This window comes from Pyrgilauda ruficollis, unplaced genomic scaffold (genome assembly GCF_017590135.1).
Source record: "Pyrgilauda ruficollis isolate IOZ18807 unplaced genomic scaffold, ASM1759013v1 scaffold78, whole genome shotgun sequence".
Taxonomy (NCBI): Eukaryota; Metazoa; Chordata; class Aves; order Passeriformes; family Passeridae; genus Pyrgilauda; species Pyrgilauda ruficollis.
The window spans coordinates 185,389-203,102 of NW_024529710.1; the positions used below are offsets into that span (position 1 = coordinate 185,389).

Consider the following 17,714-nt stretch of genomic DNA (forward strand, 5'->3'; position numbering starts at 1 on the left):
TTCCCCCAAGCACACTTTAATATAACAGAAGCTCTGGTAATTATGGCAAAAATAGGGGCAACAATTTCAGCTGTCAGTCATTCCTGTAGAAAAAAATAAATATGGTAGAGAGCATGAAGCTACGAAGGAAAAAATATGCGTTCTATCCTGCTCATTTCCCCTCATCCGTGGATGGAGCTGGAAGCTCGGAGCCGCGGCTCGGGCACCGCCCGCTCCTGAAAAACGGGCAATTCCGAAGGAAGACTCGTAGAGAACTCAGCTACCAGTGCCCCACACAGATCTGGGCTGCATCACCCTCCAAAGCAACCGGGCATGTTTCAGGCTCTACCAACAGGTTTCCTTCCCAGCTTCCACGGGACGCGGCCGTGCCCGTCCCCGCCGTGGCTGGGCCCGGTGTCCGCCCGGGCTGCGAGCCGGCCCTGCCCTGCGCACCCGCGGCGGGCTCTGCCCCGGGCCGCCGCCCGGCCAGGGCCCCGCCGGGGCCGCACAGCGGCGGTGTCGCTTTGCCCCTCTCCGGGAGACACAGCCTCTCTCCGCCCGGACGAGGGCGAGTGCGCCCCTGTGGGGCTGCTCTTCTCACCGTCCGCCTAACCAGGCAAGGCACCCTGCCCCCGCCCAAGACCCCGAGTCCGCCCGACGAAGGCACCCAGCAGCGCTCTCAGCCCCGTAGGGCTGCGGGGCAGGGCCGAGCCCCATGGCGGGGAGGAGGAGCAGGAGCAGCCGCAGCTGGGATTGGGGCTCGCCGGCACCGCCCGGCCGGTCGGGGGGGAGGAGGCGGCGGGAGGAGGAGCGGCAGCGCGGACCGCAGCGAGCTGGCGGGGCTCGGCGCGGCGGTCCCTGAAGATGGCGGCGGCGGAGCCCGGCACTGCTCCGGGCAGCGGGAGCTGCGCGCCGGCGGGCGGCGGCTCCGTGCCCGTCCTTTTCTGCTTCTCGGTTTTCGCGCGGCCCTCCAGCGTGCCCCACGGAGCCGGCTACGAGCTGCTGATTCAGAAGTTCCTCAGCCTGTACGGGGACCAGATAGACATGCACCGTAAGTTCGTGGTGCAGCTCTTCGCCGAGGAGTGGAGCCAGTACATCGACCTGCCGAAGGGCTTCCTGGTCAACGAGCGCTGCAAGGTGCGCCTGGTCCCGCTGCAGATCCAGGTGAGAGTCGGAGGCGCGGCAGTGCCGGCCGCCACAGGTGCGTGTGAGGGCGGGCAGCCCGTCCCGTCCTGCCGCGGCAAGCCCCGGCCCCTTCCGGGAGAAGTGAGGGATCCTGGAGCTGGCTGGGACCGTGGGCGCAGCTCCGCAGCCCGCGCTCACTTGTCTCTCCGTGGAAACTTTTGGTTTTCTAAGCCGGGGAGGCAGGTGCGCTTTGCGCCACGCGCGTGTGGTAACCGGGCTTTGCCTTCGGCTAGCCAGAACTTACTTGGCGTCATGAATGGGAAGGCAAGTCAGGTCGCTGAAGTAATCAGTGCTCTCCGTTAAATCAGGCGGCTGGTGCTGCTCGGCCTTAGGCGGAGGTAATGCTGCGAAATGGAAACTGAAAGAGTGCCCAGTAAAGTGGGCTCTGCCAGAGCTAGGTATCTTGGCTTGTAGTTCATCAGGACCTCTGTATCTCTCTTTGCCTCAAAAAGCTCTTTCTGATATGCAGGTTTACAGCTTGGTAGTTTTGTATCCACAAACTAGGAAGCCAGACTGCCAGATAGATGCAGTTACAGGTGCTTTCCTATGAAGATACTTTTATGCCCACTAGAGATTGGTGCAAGTTGTGCTGTAATACTTCCACTCAAAACACATTGCTTCTTCCTTTCTCCAGTGTCTAAGGATTCAACTTAACCCCACAAACCAAAACAGACCCCAGGATTAAACCCCACATCATTGCTGTTTTCATTCAGAACATTTAAAAAAAAAAGTTATAATTAGGAAATTTTAGTTTGCCTAGCTGACATTTCTCAGACATTGGAAAAGTGTTATCATAAGAGCTGAAACATTGCTTGTCTTCTCTTAATGTTTTCAGAAATGTCTAATTAATCCTGTTTGTAAACTCTCCTTAATCATAGTGTCTTGCATGCATAAACTCTCGAGGTGGTGTGTTGGCTTACACTGCTGATTAAGGATGCCTTTGGTGTCTTTTGTTTTATTCTTAACTTTATGTGTGGAAAGAATGGTTAAGAAGAGCAAGCTAGTTTAATAAATTATGAAAACTCATCATATACTCTCATCTTATTCAGTTTAAAACTTTTCTGTTTCTGTGTTGTAAACAGAATTTATGGGGGCCCAGTCAGAAACACTGGAAAGGAACAGTCTTTCCAGCTTGCAAAAATAGTTGGTATAGGTGGTAATTAAAGCAAGGATGCTAAAAACAGAATTTGGGTATTCTGGGCATATAACAGCATTTCAGGTCAAAATTTGGTTCTCATTTGTACATGCAGATCACTACTCTGCAAAGACTCCCTTGCAGATGCCTTCTGCACTGAAACTGTAAATGCAGCTCAAGCATTTGTAGCAGGACATACGTCTTGGAATAAAGGTCAGTATCGAGACAAGGGTACATCACTCCCAGGGTGCAAATGTGCTAGACATACTGCAGGGATTCAGGATGAACCAATATTTTATGCATTATTGCCTATTTGATTGCCTACTTACACCAATACTGTTGCAGTTCTGTTGCAGCTGTTGATATGAAAAGGATGGTATTTGTGGGTTATTCCTTGATATGTTTCAGCAGCTGTGAGTGAGCTGAAGATGTCTCAAATGAGACATCACAATGATGTCAGTCAGCTTGCCTTAAGCCAGAGACAGGTGCTCAGAGATCACTTGTTTGAGAAACATTTGGTATGATACAGACACAGCTGAGCTTTTTAGTGATGGGAATATTATACTTTCTGTGTATTTATTCAGGCATTGCCGCTGTTATATGCCCTTTTTTTCTTCCCTCCCTCTGTGATGTTTTATCTGCAGTTATACACAACATTGATTTGTCAACTCTGTGTGTGGCATAGTCAGTGGAATCACTATTTTGGATGTATGTTTCAAGAGGGACAACTTTTGCTCCTTGATGTGATTAGACTTTCATATTTAGAAAGACATTTCTGGTTTAAAATTAAAATTCAGAGATGCTAGCAGCTGTATCGCTAGACGATAATTTCAGTGTTTTTATATGCATGTTTATGACGTTTGTGTATGCATTTAGTTGGAGGTAGGATTTTAACCTTTAAGGCAGCTAGCGCCCATGATCTCTGGTATGTTATCCTTCCATTTTGATTCCTGTGCAGGCCTGTCATAGAAGGATGCCTTTTGGTATAATAGCTCACAAAATGTCAGCATCAAATGATGTTTCACTGGGCTGTTTCAATTTCTTGTCCCTGCAGCTGAGGGTGGCAGTAATCTCGTGGTGGAATTACCATATGCTGGCATTGGAAAGCCACTCCATGAACTCAGTTCAAAGCTTGATCTTTACAGGGACATTTGCTCTTTCGTTGTTTTATGCTTTTGTACCATCCTCATATATGTACATTTGTTTGGTCCGGGTGTCCTGGCACGAAACAGTCACTTAAGCTTTTGATGGCCGTGCAGTGTTAGGTGGGCTGGTGGGGTGCACTGCACTGTGATGTTCTGCCTGGCTGCCACTCCTCAACTCTAATCTCCTCAACCAGAGACATGCAGTGAAGACCAGTGTTTCCTCAGTCCTCTCTCAAATGCAGGGACTGCATCTGCTTTTCATAAATTTTAAGTCTTATAAAAGTATTTTAAGAGGAGACTATAATATTTGTAGTTTGGGTGAGGAGTGCAGGACCACTTTAATTGCCTCTGCATACAGTTAAATAGTGCTACAAAAGTTATTGTATTTTCCTGTAGTGTTGTAGCTGCCTTTGGAGGAGAAAAGTCAGGAAAAAGACTTTGGTGATATCCGAAGAAAAGACAGCTATATGCACATTGCAGCTGTGTAATAGAGGAGTTCAGGCAGCTTTCAAATACATAGCCAAGAGAGACTATTTCATAGTTACTGTCATAACTTCAAGGTGACTTCTCCTCAGGAGGACTTGTGCTCTGTATTTACAAACTGGTAAATCTTAATATGCTGAAGCTAAAAGGGTAAAATTTTTGCTGAAACCATTGCATAAGGCACATCTATTTCAGGATAGTTATTTGAGACAGATTGGTGTCTGAGGCATATCTGTCTTGAAAAAAACTGCTTGCAGAATGATATTCAACTTTGATGAATAAGATGAATGATAAGGTAAATAAAACATAACAATTAATACACAGATTTTTGTTCTTATTGCACATACCTAATGTTGCTCGGATAGTCTGGAACTAGAGCTAACTTACTCAGGCACCCAAGTTCATTTTCTGAAGACCAGGAAAAACCAAAGCATAAATTGTAGGGATATTATTTGGGGATTTTAGGGTGAAATTATAAATATTGATAAATTAGTTCATTCCTAAATAAATACGTTTTTTGAAAAGCAGCATGTGGGACCATAAAGAAGGGAGGAAAAATGGCTGAAAACACTGAAAGAGGATTTTTTTTCCTCAAATCCAGACTCCTTGTTTGTTTATCTTTACTCTGCAACAAGCATTTTAGTAATTTTAAATTTTACTGAAGACATTTGTACTACATTAGTTATATGTACATTTTTTTAACTAAATCTGTCATTTTTAAATGCTGAATTACATGTAAAAGGCTGCACATTGGCTTAGCATAAGATAAATATTTATGTTTCTAAATTGAAACACTTGTAACCTATTTTTCTCTTGAAATTTATCAAACTGAATTTATTCAATTTTTTACATTTGAAATATAGGCAGCAAAGTACAACTGAATCTTACCAATTTCCTTTAAGAAATACAGAAGAAAAGGTGGTAGCTTCTTTTTGTGGTTGTCTCTTTTATGCCATTCTTGAAATACCAAGGTTGCAACATCCCCCAGTCTGCCCTTTTGGTATGTAACCTTGACGTGAGATTTATGACATCACTAGTGATGTTAAATGGGGTTATTTCTCTGCTCCCAGTTTCTTGTTCATTACAAATACTGTGAGGAAATTTCGTTTTGTATGTCTCATGATTTCCTGGACTTTGGACAGGTAAAGGACAGATAAAAAGCCAGTGTATGTGAATATTTTTGTAAAGCTGAACCTATAATTATAGTACTTCATCACAATCACATTTTGTCTGATTAATAATAATAATCAGCAGAGATGGTATATAGTTGTGAAAAATCACCTCTCCTTTTCCACCTAGGTCTTTTCTAGAGTAGGGTTTAAAGCTGTATGTAACTTGTGACAGCATACCTTTAAATCCTGGTCTGGGCAAGGTCCTAGAGATTACTTCTTTAGCTGGGTAAAAGAGCTGCATCAGGTTACTTGACCATTTGGTGTACCTATTCTGGTTGTGCTGTGGGTAACCTTCAGCTGGAGCACAGAAAATCCTAAGAGAAATGAAGTGCAGCAAGTGGAAATGCTTATGTACTGTTGAGGGGAACTTCAGGTCATTTGGGTTTTGATGTTTTTTTTTTTTTACTTTTATTTTGAGTTCAAGTTGTTTAATGTTATTGTGGCTGAGTTATATGCAGGGTGGATTCAGGCAGATACTGTGTGGCTCACAATCCTTGTCCAGCCTGCCTCTTTCTGCAGTGAAATCCAACAGGTGTTGATGTGCCAGCACAGGTTTGATGTTTAGGTGTAGTTTTGCCCTCACCCCAGCTCTTTGGGATGTTGCACTGGGGAGGTCTGGGTGATTTTCACTGCCAGGAGATGTGAAGTGGATGTGTCACAGCATTCTTGTAGAAGGGGAGGATGGCATAGAAAGCAAGTGGGTAGTGGGTTTTACATGGCGCACTAAAGAGCTAGTAAACTAAACCTTTCCTTTATACATAGCAAATACTTAGGTGAATTTATTTATGAACTGTGTTAGTTACTATTTATGAAACTTAATTTTAAACTGCTTTCTGCTGCACTCCGCCCTTCCCACATCTGGTCTTCCATGTAACACCAGCAAGTGTTGACTCTTTGATCTTAGGCATCTCTTTCTTCCAGTTCCCCTTCGTCTGCCACAATTCAGACTGCAAGTTAATCAGAAATAAATAAGAAAATCAATATATGAATTATTTGTGTTAGAGTTTGTAAAAGCTTTTATTTAGCAAATATACAGTTGACACAACTTTATTTTAGAGAGCTGCTGGCATGAATCTGAAGGCATAAATTAAATCATATGAAACCAACTTGACAATAAAGAAAAGCAGATACAGTGCTTTTGCTCCAGCTCCCTGTGCTTTTTGACATAAACATACAAGATTCATTGGAAGTCTATAATAAGGATACTCTCTGGCTGGAAGGACAGTCAGTTTTCTTCTGCACTTCACTTTCAAATCAGAATAAAATTGAATTGTGCTCTATAAAATGGCTTCCAAATCCACTCTTTTGAATTATTCCATCGTCCTTCTCCTTGATGAAGCTTAGGGCAAATACTGTTTTTGCAGAAGATCCTAGGCTGGAAGGAGCTGCAAGCATCTGAAAAAGCAGACTTCAGGTGTTTCAGGACAAGCTGGAAAAACAGGGTGCAATAAGATGCATTTCAAAATGGAATTAGCAATGTAGAAATAATCACATGGCACAAACAGAAGATGAGGGAGGGTTCAGGGGATGATTTATAAGTCTAAAATGCACCTCAGGAGTCTAAGTATCATCCATTATGAAAAGAGCAAATACTGTACTGGAAAGTACAAAATAAACAGGGTCTGGAAGGGCTGTGAATTGGCTGATATTTGAGGCCTTGCTAGAGCAGTGAAGTAGTATGGGCAGAGAAACACTGTTGTGATAGTAGTATTGAGTGCCTCTCATTCCAGACTGCAATTTAAAAACTACCCCAGGGAGGACCATGAAAACAATTTGTAGGAAGAAATACTAAAAGCATTAGATACATTTTAGAATAAGGAGGGGGAGAGGAAGGCCTAAAGGGAGACCTAAATGTCTGATTCTTGAGGTCTGGTAATAAGTTTTGCGCATGATTATCCACGTGAAGCAGGATGGTAACGCTCTTGTGTTTCAAATTCACTGTGGACCTAACTGGAAGGAACACATAAATTTGAGCAAAGGAGCTAGGGATGAGAAAACACTGAAAGGTAAAGGTAACAGAGCTGTGGGATGGGTTTTATAGGAGCTCTGTCTCTGATGGGTCAGGCCATGTGGTTATCTGTGAAGAATATTGGTGTTTGTTTGATCCTTCTGTAGGGGCAGATTATGCAGCTTCTTGAAGACTTTCCAATGCTATTCACTTTTGTTCCTCTGCTAGGGGTGGTAGTGCCATCTGCTGCACTGGCAGAGGAAGGTGCATATTGAGGCAGTAGATTAACTTCACATCAATCACTCTATAGTCCATGATGGTTTGTGGTTCAGACAGATCTTAAAAAATTACAGAATCAGTTAGACTGTAAAAGACCTCTGAGATCAAGTCCAGCCTGTGACTGAACCCTGCCTTGTCAATTAGGTCATGGCACCGAGTGCTACCTCCAGTCTTTCCTTCAACACCTTCAGTGACAGCGACTCCACCACCTTCTGGGGCAGCCCATTCTAGTATCTAATCTCCCTTCCTGTGAACAAATCCTTCCTAATGTCCAACCTAAACCTCCTCTGGTGCAACTGTTAAAGTGATGGAAAGATTTAAAGGAGAAAATAATAGTCTTTGCTTGTCATATAAACACGAAGACAAAATGGCACATTTTATGAGTAGGAACCACACTTACAGATATTGTTTATTCCAGTTATTCTATTTTTATTGCTGAGCGGTGGGAAAGTTAAATGTCATGATTGACTTCTGTGATGGTAGTAAGTGCCGGAGCTGGAATGGGTCACATTACGTGTTCCCTATGGTGTTGAATTGTACATTAATACTGCCTGCCAACTGCTTTTTTCATTGTTCAAGCAAATGGTATGGTACGATGGATGATGTTCAAGAACAAGGTGGTTATTTAATTTTATGTCCAATCTTTCTTGGTCCCAGGCCTCATTCATTACCTGGTGTAGAGTTGCAGAAGTGTTACCTGGGGAGAGTATCTAGAGGCTGCCTTCCCTAACCCCTTGATCAAATCAGCTGCCTCATTGCTGAATACTGAAAATCTCCTAGGGTTGAAGATCTCACATCTGTGGTAAATTTTTTTCAGTGCAGCTGTATCTTCCCTGTGAAAAATATTTCCCTAATGCCTGTTGTGATGCTCTTCTGTGTTCCTGTGGTATCAGTGAGCCCAGTGTTACATAATCTGCACTATGGTTGTTACTGCGTTGCCTCTGTAACTGCTTGTATTAATAGTGTTGCTGTTTGGCTCACAAGGACTGGAGGAACCATGTTTATGAATGGTTGCTGCTTTGGCAGTAGTGGTGTAATGAATCTGAGAATAGAGGGAATTTAGCATATGCAATTGTTAGCATACAAGTAATTTTCCCAACAGTTTGAACAGGCCATTGCATATGTTTAAGCATTGCCATTATTGAGCATGGTCTTGGGAATTGAGATCAGCAGCATTTTACTCTGGAGACGTGTGGTGAATCCGTGAAAGTTTTGGAACCAATATTTATCGATTCCCAATTCCTTTGTGGTGAGTTGACCTTGGCTGGACACCAGGTGCCCACCAAACTGCTCCATCACTTGTCCTCATTAGGACAGAGGGGAGAAAACATGAGAAAGAAGCTTGTGCATCAAGATAAGGACAGGGAGGAATCACTTGTCAATTGCCATCAAAAACAAAACAGACTTTGGGAAATCTGTTTGATATAGTGCTAATCAGTCACCAAGTAGAATAATCAGAAATAAGAGCAAATGTAAAAACACCTCTTCCCTAACCCTCCCTTCTTCCCAGGTTTAGCTCTACTTCCAACTTCTCTGCCTCCTCCCTTCAAGCAGCACAGAGGGATGGGGGATGGGGTTTGTGGTCAGATCATAAAACTTCAGCTCTCCCACTCATTCTTTTCACACTCTTCCCCTGCTCCAGAGTGGGGTCCATCCTGTGGGAGATGGTATGTCATGAACTTCCCAAATGTGCATCCTTCCCACAGACTGCATTCCTTCCCAAATGTTCTCCAGCATGGGCTCCTCTCTAGAGAGTAACAGGTCCTGCTAGGAGCCTGCTTCAGCATGGCCCTTCAGAGTCACAGCCTTCGTTAAGGCATATTGCAGGTCTCCTTCAAGGCTCTGCTGTGCGATCCTCCATGGACTGCAGGTGGATTTCTGTTCCACTGTGGAAGCCCATGGGCTGCAGGGGCACAGCTGCCTCACCATGGTCTGCGCCAGGGGCTGCAGGGGAATCTCAGCTTCAGCACTTGGGCCTCCTCCTGCCCCTCCTTCTGCACTGACCTTGGTGTCTGCAGGGCTGTTTCTCCCACGTAGTCTCACCCTCTTATCACAGCTGCTGTTGGACAGTGGGTTTTTTACCCTTTCTTAAATATGTTAGCATAGAGTTGTCACCAGCATCACTGATATAGCAGATCTGTCTTGGATTCAGCTGGCATTAGCATTCTCTTGACATGAGGCTTTTTCTGGCATCTCACAAAAGCCACCCCTACAACCTCCCCTCACTACCAAAACCTTGTCACATTAACCCAATACATCTGCACTCTTCTGAAATACATTCTTTTACAGATTTTGTAATTTTGTTTCAGTTGAAAACATTACAACCTCAGATTGCAGAAAATGAAGTGTATAAAATTAATGGGTACTTCCCAGAAGTTCTTTATTCAATTCGATTTATCTGTCTGCTGAAAAGCTCCTGAATAGATGTAATTTCTCTTGAGTTGCCTTACAACTAAATGACAGTGTGTAGCTCTTTTCTTTCCCTGTCGCTTCCATCTGAAGCCCTATACTTCGGTTCTACACGTAGTGCAAGTAATTTATTTATACAAATACGAAGCACTCCTTCAAAGTGTAGAAGAAAATTAAGCATTTGGTTTATTTTTCTTATCCCCTCCCTTCTACCCCACTTGGTACCTTGCATGAGGGAAACTCTAGGAGATTACTTTTGTCATTTAGATGTATTCAGTTTGGTTTCTAATATTTACAGTCTTCTCTACTTTCATTCTAGCCTTTGGACTTTTATTAGACTTGTGATAAAAGAGTCGTAGACAAGTCAAATTGACTACACAATGGAAGTATTGAAAATATATGTGCATAAAATATCTGAAAGCAAGTGTAAGTCTGATTTTTTTTTTTTTTAAGTTTAATTTATCTTGAGTTTATTTCAGTTCCAATAATTATGGATTTAAAAATGAATTTGAAGAATGCAATTTTGCTTTTGGTATTTTTTCTTTTCTTTTTTTTTTTTTTCAGAAGTAACTAGAAAGTTAAAACCAGCTACATCATCATCTGTGGTTTAGGTGGTGTGTTCCTCTGTCCCCTTTAGAGTAGAGAAATATCCACGTACATTTATGTTGCCTTGGGCTTCCCACCTAATAAAATCTTGATTACATATTGATGATTATACCGTAGTGTTCAGTATCAGCTATTTGTTTTAATTCAGAAACATACCAAAATCAGGCTTGAAAAACTTATCTCCTATTTTGACCCAAAGTAGCATAAATCCATAATCTAGCAGATGTGTTGCAAACTCTTCCTCATTCTGCTGCATTCTGAAAGGATGTCCATTGCCATGGAAAACATTACCTTTATTTCTTTTTTTCAGATTACTACTTTGGGCAACCTGACACCCTCAAGCACTGTTTTTTTCTGTTGTGACATGCAAGAGCGATTCCGGCCTGCCATCAAATACTTTGGTGATATCATCAGTGTGGGCCAACGGCTGGTATGTTTGCTTTTTTTTTTCTTGTAGTGAGTTTTGATCACTCATTGTAAACTGTTATTTTACATACAGTCTAACAATTACTTAGTATTAGGTAATAACATTGTCTTTGTTATTGTTGTTCTTTTCTTTTTATTTTTTTTCTTTTTTTTTTAAATGTTTTCCTCTCTGACATCTTACAGCTCCAAGGTGCACGGCTCTTGGGAATTCCAGTTATTGTCACTGAACAATATCCCAAAGGTCTTGGCAGCACTGTGCAAGAAATTGATTTAACAGGAGCTAAACTTGTGCTTTCCAAGACAAAGTTTTCAATGGTGTTGCCAGAAGTTGAAGCAGCATTAGCAGAGATACCTGGCGTCCGGAGTATTGTCCTCTTTGGAGTAGAAGTAGGTGCCTTGCCATTCTGATACTGGTTTATGATAATGTCTATTGGCCCTCAAAGGGGACATCACTTTGTGTAATTAAAAAAATCGACTCAGTTTATATTACTTAGAGCTTAGATATCCTCTACAGAATAAATTATTTTTGTCTTGTCTTTAATATTATCTCATGAAAGAATTTTCGATGAGATACTTGTAAACTACAGGTACTTGCCTAAATCTTAACTGGCATATAAAATGCATATTGAATTCCCTTGTACTGCCAGGGGTAGAAAAATATGTATTTGACCTCTAATTAATTATGAACTAATTTGTGGTTGTGTTACTTTCATTTCATAATAATGGTTTGTTGGTGTCTTTTCTGCCTTTTATTTCTCCCCTGTAGACTCATGTCTGTATCCAGCAAACGGCATTGGAATTAATTGGCAGAGGTCTGGAAGTTCATATTGTAGCTGATGCAACATCATCAAGAAGTATGATGGACAGAATGTTTGCTCTTGAAGTAAGTTTCTTAGTCAGGGCTTTCTTCACCTTGGGTTGGTATGTTAAGTTTTCTGCTTACTGTAAGCTAACAAGGAATTTCCATTGACAAAGCAGTGGATAAAAGTAGATTTGAGAAGAGTTGGGTCCTGTGATTCTTAAAATAGCATTGAAAATGGAGAAGAAATACTGGCTTTTTTTAAACCTCCTTAAATTATGATTTAATATGCATAACCCAGTTTGGAATGTTTGTAATTTAAAAGTGACTGTTCCATACAATATAGATTACTCTGTATAAACATTAGTATTTTAGCATATCCCTTTATGCAGTGTTATCTCTACAGCAGAGTAAAAGTGCTATAAAGCTTTCGGCTTTGTTGTCCCAAAGAGTATTTATTCAGGTGTTGAAATTCTTGAAGTGGAATGAAATACAGTAGTATGTGATCCTGTTCAAATATCCTTGTACCTCTGTCCCTCCTCCTGCTTTTCCTCATCAGTGCAAATTAAAGCTTAATCGCAAGACCCTGATTATAGTAAAGATTCCCCTCCCCCCTGCTTTTAGGAGCTTAGGCAAACTAAATGTTGAGAAAGTGGAGATAAATGTAACAAGAAGATTTAAAAGCACGTACAACTATGTCATAGCAAATTCATGTAAATGATTTTTTGATGGTGTACTCCTAACTTGCCTACAGGCATCACTGTTGAAAGTCAAAACCCGATACATACATTAAGTGTTGCAATTTTTTGCCTCAGGCTCTAACAGTTATTTGAAGTAGGAACCAATGATAACCACAGCATGTTATACTTTTTCATAGATTTTGAGAAGACTTAATTTCTTAAAGGCTAAAGAGAAATCCCCAGCATACAGTGATTGATGAAACCCGTGACTTTGATTAAGTGGAAACCTAATGTCAACTGTCACATAGAGCATAGGGACACACACAGAGTACAGGAGTGACTGAAGTCATGAACTTCCCAAATCAATGTGGTACAGCAGCAGCAGGAGACAAAACAGATACAGAAAACCTGAAATCTGTTGGCCTTCTTGTGTATGTTTTTGTACATTTATTACTTACAATGTGTCTTTAAGCATAGATGTCGCCCTGATTTTGTAAGACTTTGTTAAGCCTTCTGATGTTTACATTCTTTCAACAAACTTTCTCACACACAGTTCTGTAAATAACCTATGTTTTGCATTCTTTCATGGAGGTGGAGAGAATTGATGGACCCTTGGTCTGTCCAGTGGCATTGGAGAGGTGGCACTGTCACCCTCCAATGCACTGTCACCTTTGGAAAACTATAAATGTTGGAGTCAGAAAATAAAGGTTCTTCTTTTTTGTTCCCCTCGAGAGCAGCAGTGTCTGTGTCATCATTTCGTGCCTTATCACAACACATAGAAGTTGGGCCAATGGAAAAAAGGTTAAAACAGTTGCTAGCTAGCTTTGCTTTACTTTCTAGGCAAAAAGGTATTGATTTTAGAAGTGTGATTGCTAGCAAAAGCTGAAAATTTTTCAATGTTAGGTAACTTTTCGGTTTACCTTTGCAATGCTTTCTCAGTAAGCAAAAGAAAGAGTTTTTCAGTGGTCCTTTATGTTGTCAGTCATTACAATATGACTGAGCCAGCACTTGCCGTGTGGAGTTGAGCCAGTAGTAACACCTTCTCTGCTGCACATGGCAGCACATACCAACATTGTCTGCTTCTTGTGTTACAGAGCCTCATTTAAAAGTGCTACTGAGGGGTGTGGGCTAGAGCAAGCAATCCATGGGCATGCTTGGGAGGAGGTGAACCAGAAGAAATGGACGTGTATTGGACATGTCCTTAATCCTGGTTGACTGTGACATTATGGGGGAAGTGGGCAAAGTCTTGGGTAATCCTGCTTTAGTTTCACCATACAGCTCACAGTTCCTAGTCACATTCTTTTAATGAATGAGTCTAACATTGTCTCTTGTGCAAACTTATGCAAGCTGTTGAGCTGAGTTTTATTGACCAGGGTTCCTGGACCCTTTTGCTTACCTTTCTGGGAAGATGAATGTAACATCTGCCTTTTCACAATAACACAGCCATTCTCTATTCACAGTGACCTTTCAAGAATAATAAAGAGTGACCTTGCAGTGATAACCTCAGCAGCCCCAAATAACTCCCATCTGGTCCCACCTGCCCCTTCAGTTCTCCACATTTCCCATCACATAGCATGTGTTTTGATTGTGCTGGTGATTAATATAAAAATATTTGAGTGGGTGTACTAGAAGTGCAATTTGACTTAATTGATAACGAAAGCTTTCATGTCTGCTTGGATAACAGGTTGTCTCCACTTCTATTGTGTGCTTAAAAATGACAACAGGCAACAACTTCCAGTTACAAAAATGCTCAGAAAAGAAAAAAATCTCGAAATTTTCATTGATGAAATAACTCTGCCCAAAAGTTTAAGGCTGTGACTATTCTGCATCTCTGCCCTGCCTGATGAAGATGTCTTATGCCAGTGCTTGGTCTCAGATTGAGACAGCTTAGTCTGCTCCTGCTGGTTTTCTTTGCTGTTGTCTTTTCTACATGTTTCTGCAGTGTGGATGCAACATACTGTCAATACTTTCCTTCTCAAAGACTCTCTTCTAAGAAAACTTGTGATTTCCTTGGAAATCATCCAATATACTTAGCAAATGCATCACTTGTTTTCTACTAATCTGAAATCTATAAAAACAATATCTAGTCCTAGAAAAGGTATAAGGCAATGCCAGCTTCTTTTGACATGTTATGGTGTGTTTTGCTTTTAAAGAGAATATGTTCTCTCTTTTCAATCAACAATTCACAGACAGAAATGATTTTTTAAGGGTCTAGATTTTTTTTCGCATCCACGATAGTTAAAACCAAAACCTTTGTATTCTTGGAGAGGCTCATGTTGAAAACATTGCTGTAATATTTCATATTAATTTTTCTATTTTTCTTCTTTTTTGTATGTGTGTGAAATTTAGCAAATATGGTTGTATGGAGTAGAGTGCTGAGGAAGATAGTTACTGTGTTTCAGTGTAAGAATATTGCGAGGCTTTTTGCTGTAATGTCAAGTGGGAACGATTGAATTCAGTTAATCCAGTGTTGTTAGTTTGTTGTTATGTAGGCTGTAGTTATATATACTTTGTTGGTTGGTCCTTTAAAGTTAGCGACTTTCACCCATCAGTTGCTTTGTAATTGAAGAGCTAGAAAGTTTGGAGCTTCTCTTTGCTTTAATGATTACAGTTGAGCCCTGTATGTACATATGTCTATTCTCTGCCACTTGCCCTCCCTTAGCTCATTCAGGATCCCATGAGATTTGGTGGAGCATGCAGCTGAGTAGAGGATGAGGGAGGGAAAGCTGACTCTATGAAGAGCTTTACTGCCAAAGCATTTGTATGATGGCTGGGAAGATGGTGGGTGACATGGGTTGATCAGCCTTTGCTGGAGGCAACTTTGTTATGTAAGCAACAACCACAGTTTTAAAAGCCCAGTAACTTTACAATAAGTCCTGTGCCTTGGGCTACATGAAGCCCAAGCCCTGTTGAGTTGCGCACTTACAAGATCTAGCAGACCTCTTTTGGTTTTGCTTTCTCTGCAGCGATACATTTTATCCCATAGCCTGTGAGAGCTGACTCTGGAGTTACTGTCTGTAATGAAACATCATTTAAAAAGAGCTTCTGTTGTGCCAATGTGATTTATAATGTCTGTAGAAGATATTTCCCCTCTTTCTCCAGAGATTACTGCTACTACTGCACTCTGTAGTCCAAAAGATAGTAGTCATACATAACAAGGACAGAGAAAGAAATTGTTACAATATCTTGCTTAATGCTGTTAGGTTGGACCTTGCTATTTTATTTTTTTCCCCAGGCCTTTCATCTGCATGAGAGTGAAGAAAGCTGGGTTATGCAAGGGGAAAGGGTTGTTATTAAGATGTGTGGGGCTGCTGCCTATTGAATCTCACTTGGGGAAGGAATCTAGTTCAAGTAGAAAGCCTTATTTGTAATCCAGGGCAGCCTTTTGCCATAGCAAAGTCTAAACCCTGTCAGTTTTTCATCCTAGCTTTATAAATTATATCACTAAGAAATGCTGGAATGGAATTGGAAGTACTTTTGTTAATAGGAGATGTTTTTAAAAAATTTTCTGTTCTTTCAAAATTCACTCATTCGCATTTGCAAATATCTTACATGATTTTCTCTCTGCTCTTTTATTTTTCAGCGTCTTGCACGTACTGGAATTATAGTTACTACTAGTGAAGCGATATTGCTGCAGCTGGTAGCTGATAAAGAACATCCGAAATTCAAAGAAATTCAAAATCTCATTAAGGCAAGTGCCCCTGAGTCAGGGCTCCTTTCCAAAGTTTAAAGCAGGCATGGAGGAAGCAGATCTCACTGTCTCCTTTCAGAGGAAGGAAAGCTATAAGCGCACATGTACATGTTCTTTCGCTCAAAGTTTGGTAGGAGTGTCAAAATAGAAATTGGCATGCTTGTGCTTGCCTTAGCAAAATTGTCTAGTTATATGTCTCGGTGCCAGTGTGTTCTGTTTAGTTACAGCTGTCAGAAGTTTTGGGTGTCATAGGACTCTTTTGTTGTCAAATTTCTTCATTTAAAAAAATAAATTAACAGAGGTGCCTGCTAGTCCATACTATACACTGATTGTAACAGCTCAAAAAAATGCATATTTCTGTGACACCCTTGATTGTGTGCTTTCAATTGTTCTGTGATGTCCTGTTTTACTTTTGTATTAATAGAAGATAATTACTTATTGGATAAATGTGATGTGATACGCTTTAATGTTCTATATAAATGAAGTATTTTATTAGGGCATAAATTAAAACTGAGTAAGATATATGACCTATATGTGCGCTTTTCATCTCTAGGATAAAATTTAAGCACTTTGCTTCATAGATAAGACACATAAATCAAGCAGAGCTGATGTTTGATTGCCCTAGGTAGCTGAAGTCTGCATCATGACTTTTGATTATACTGAATGGACTGCCCTAGGCTGTACTTTCCTTAAGTGTATACAAACAGAAGACTGTTGTGTAATGAGTTCTTTATAAACAACTGGTGTAAACTCCTTCAGAACTTGCGAATATTACCAAAGCTTTAAATTAGAAATGCTGAGGATGTTTAACAATGAAAACTTTTCAGGTTCATGTGTTAAATCTGCTAATATGTTTAGATTTATTTTGCTGTGTTTTACATCCAGTTTAGTTAGATTGAATAATTATAGCCAATTTACTCAAGAGGGTTCTGAAAGAAGGTTTAGCTTCTCTCGGTTTTTGTGCTTTTTTTATGGTCTATAGTTGGGTGGAGGTTGAATAGAATCTGGTCTAAAAATATTCTTCAGAAAAATAGCATCTTTAGCACAATGATATATATTTTTTCTATCTAGAATTAATCTTTTAACATGTGATTATTCATAAAGGCACTTCCTTCATGTTCTAGGGGATTAAACAATGTTGTATAAAGTTTACAGTGTGCCTGAGACATTTATTTTTTTTAAAGAGTACTAGAAGATGTCATACTAACCACCGATCTTTTTGGTAGAAAAGATATTAAAATACATGTATTGTTTTAATTTGCTTATTTTCCCCACAAGATGGCTCTAAATGAATTGTTTCATAAATAGAAATAATTTCAATTGTTTCATATAACCTTTATCTGTTCAAAAGAAATAAAAAGTTAACATTTGCTGTCTCTCTTTCACTTGTGATATTTATTGTAGAGCAAATCCTGAAAGCTGTGTTTGCCACGGACCTTATTCTAGTTTGTACAGCTGTGGAAGTTCTAGGGATGTCATGGGAATTTTGTGTAAAGATCAAGGGTGGGTAATGTTGAATGATTCTTGTCTTCAGCATCTAGTTACAGTGTTATTTAACACTGTAGAATATGAGGAATAAACATTATGTTTCAAGCTGGAGGCTGGAATGCAAGTTGGGTTAAGAAAGCTTACTATATCACTGACTTACTTTTAACCTTCTTTCCAGGTACTGTTTCTTAGCAGTACAAAGTTCACTTATATAAATCAACAGCTGTGCACAAAAAGACTGCAAATTTCTTTTGAAATAATGGGTTTATTGGCATCCTTACCATTATGT

General features: G+C 40.7%; 1 protein-coding gene across 1 annotated transcript; it reads left to right on the top strand.

Annotated features, from left to right (window-relative positions):
* Positions 1–754: 754 nt before the first annotated feature.
* ISOC1 (isochorismatase domain containing 1) lies at positions 755–17,313 on the top strand. The gene is made up of 5 exons (XM_041486757.1): positions 755–1,143; positions 10,652–10,771; positions 10,951–11,154; positions 11,534–11,650; positions 15,830–17,313. The coding sequence occupies exons 1-5, from the start codon at positions 844–846 to the stop codon at positions 15,974–15,976; spliced, it is 888 nt and encodes a 295-aa protein (XP_041342691.1). The 5' UTR covers positions 755–843; the 3' UTR covers positions 15,977–17,313.
* Positions 17,314–17,714: the final 401 nt, after the last annotated feature.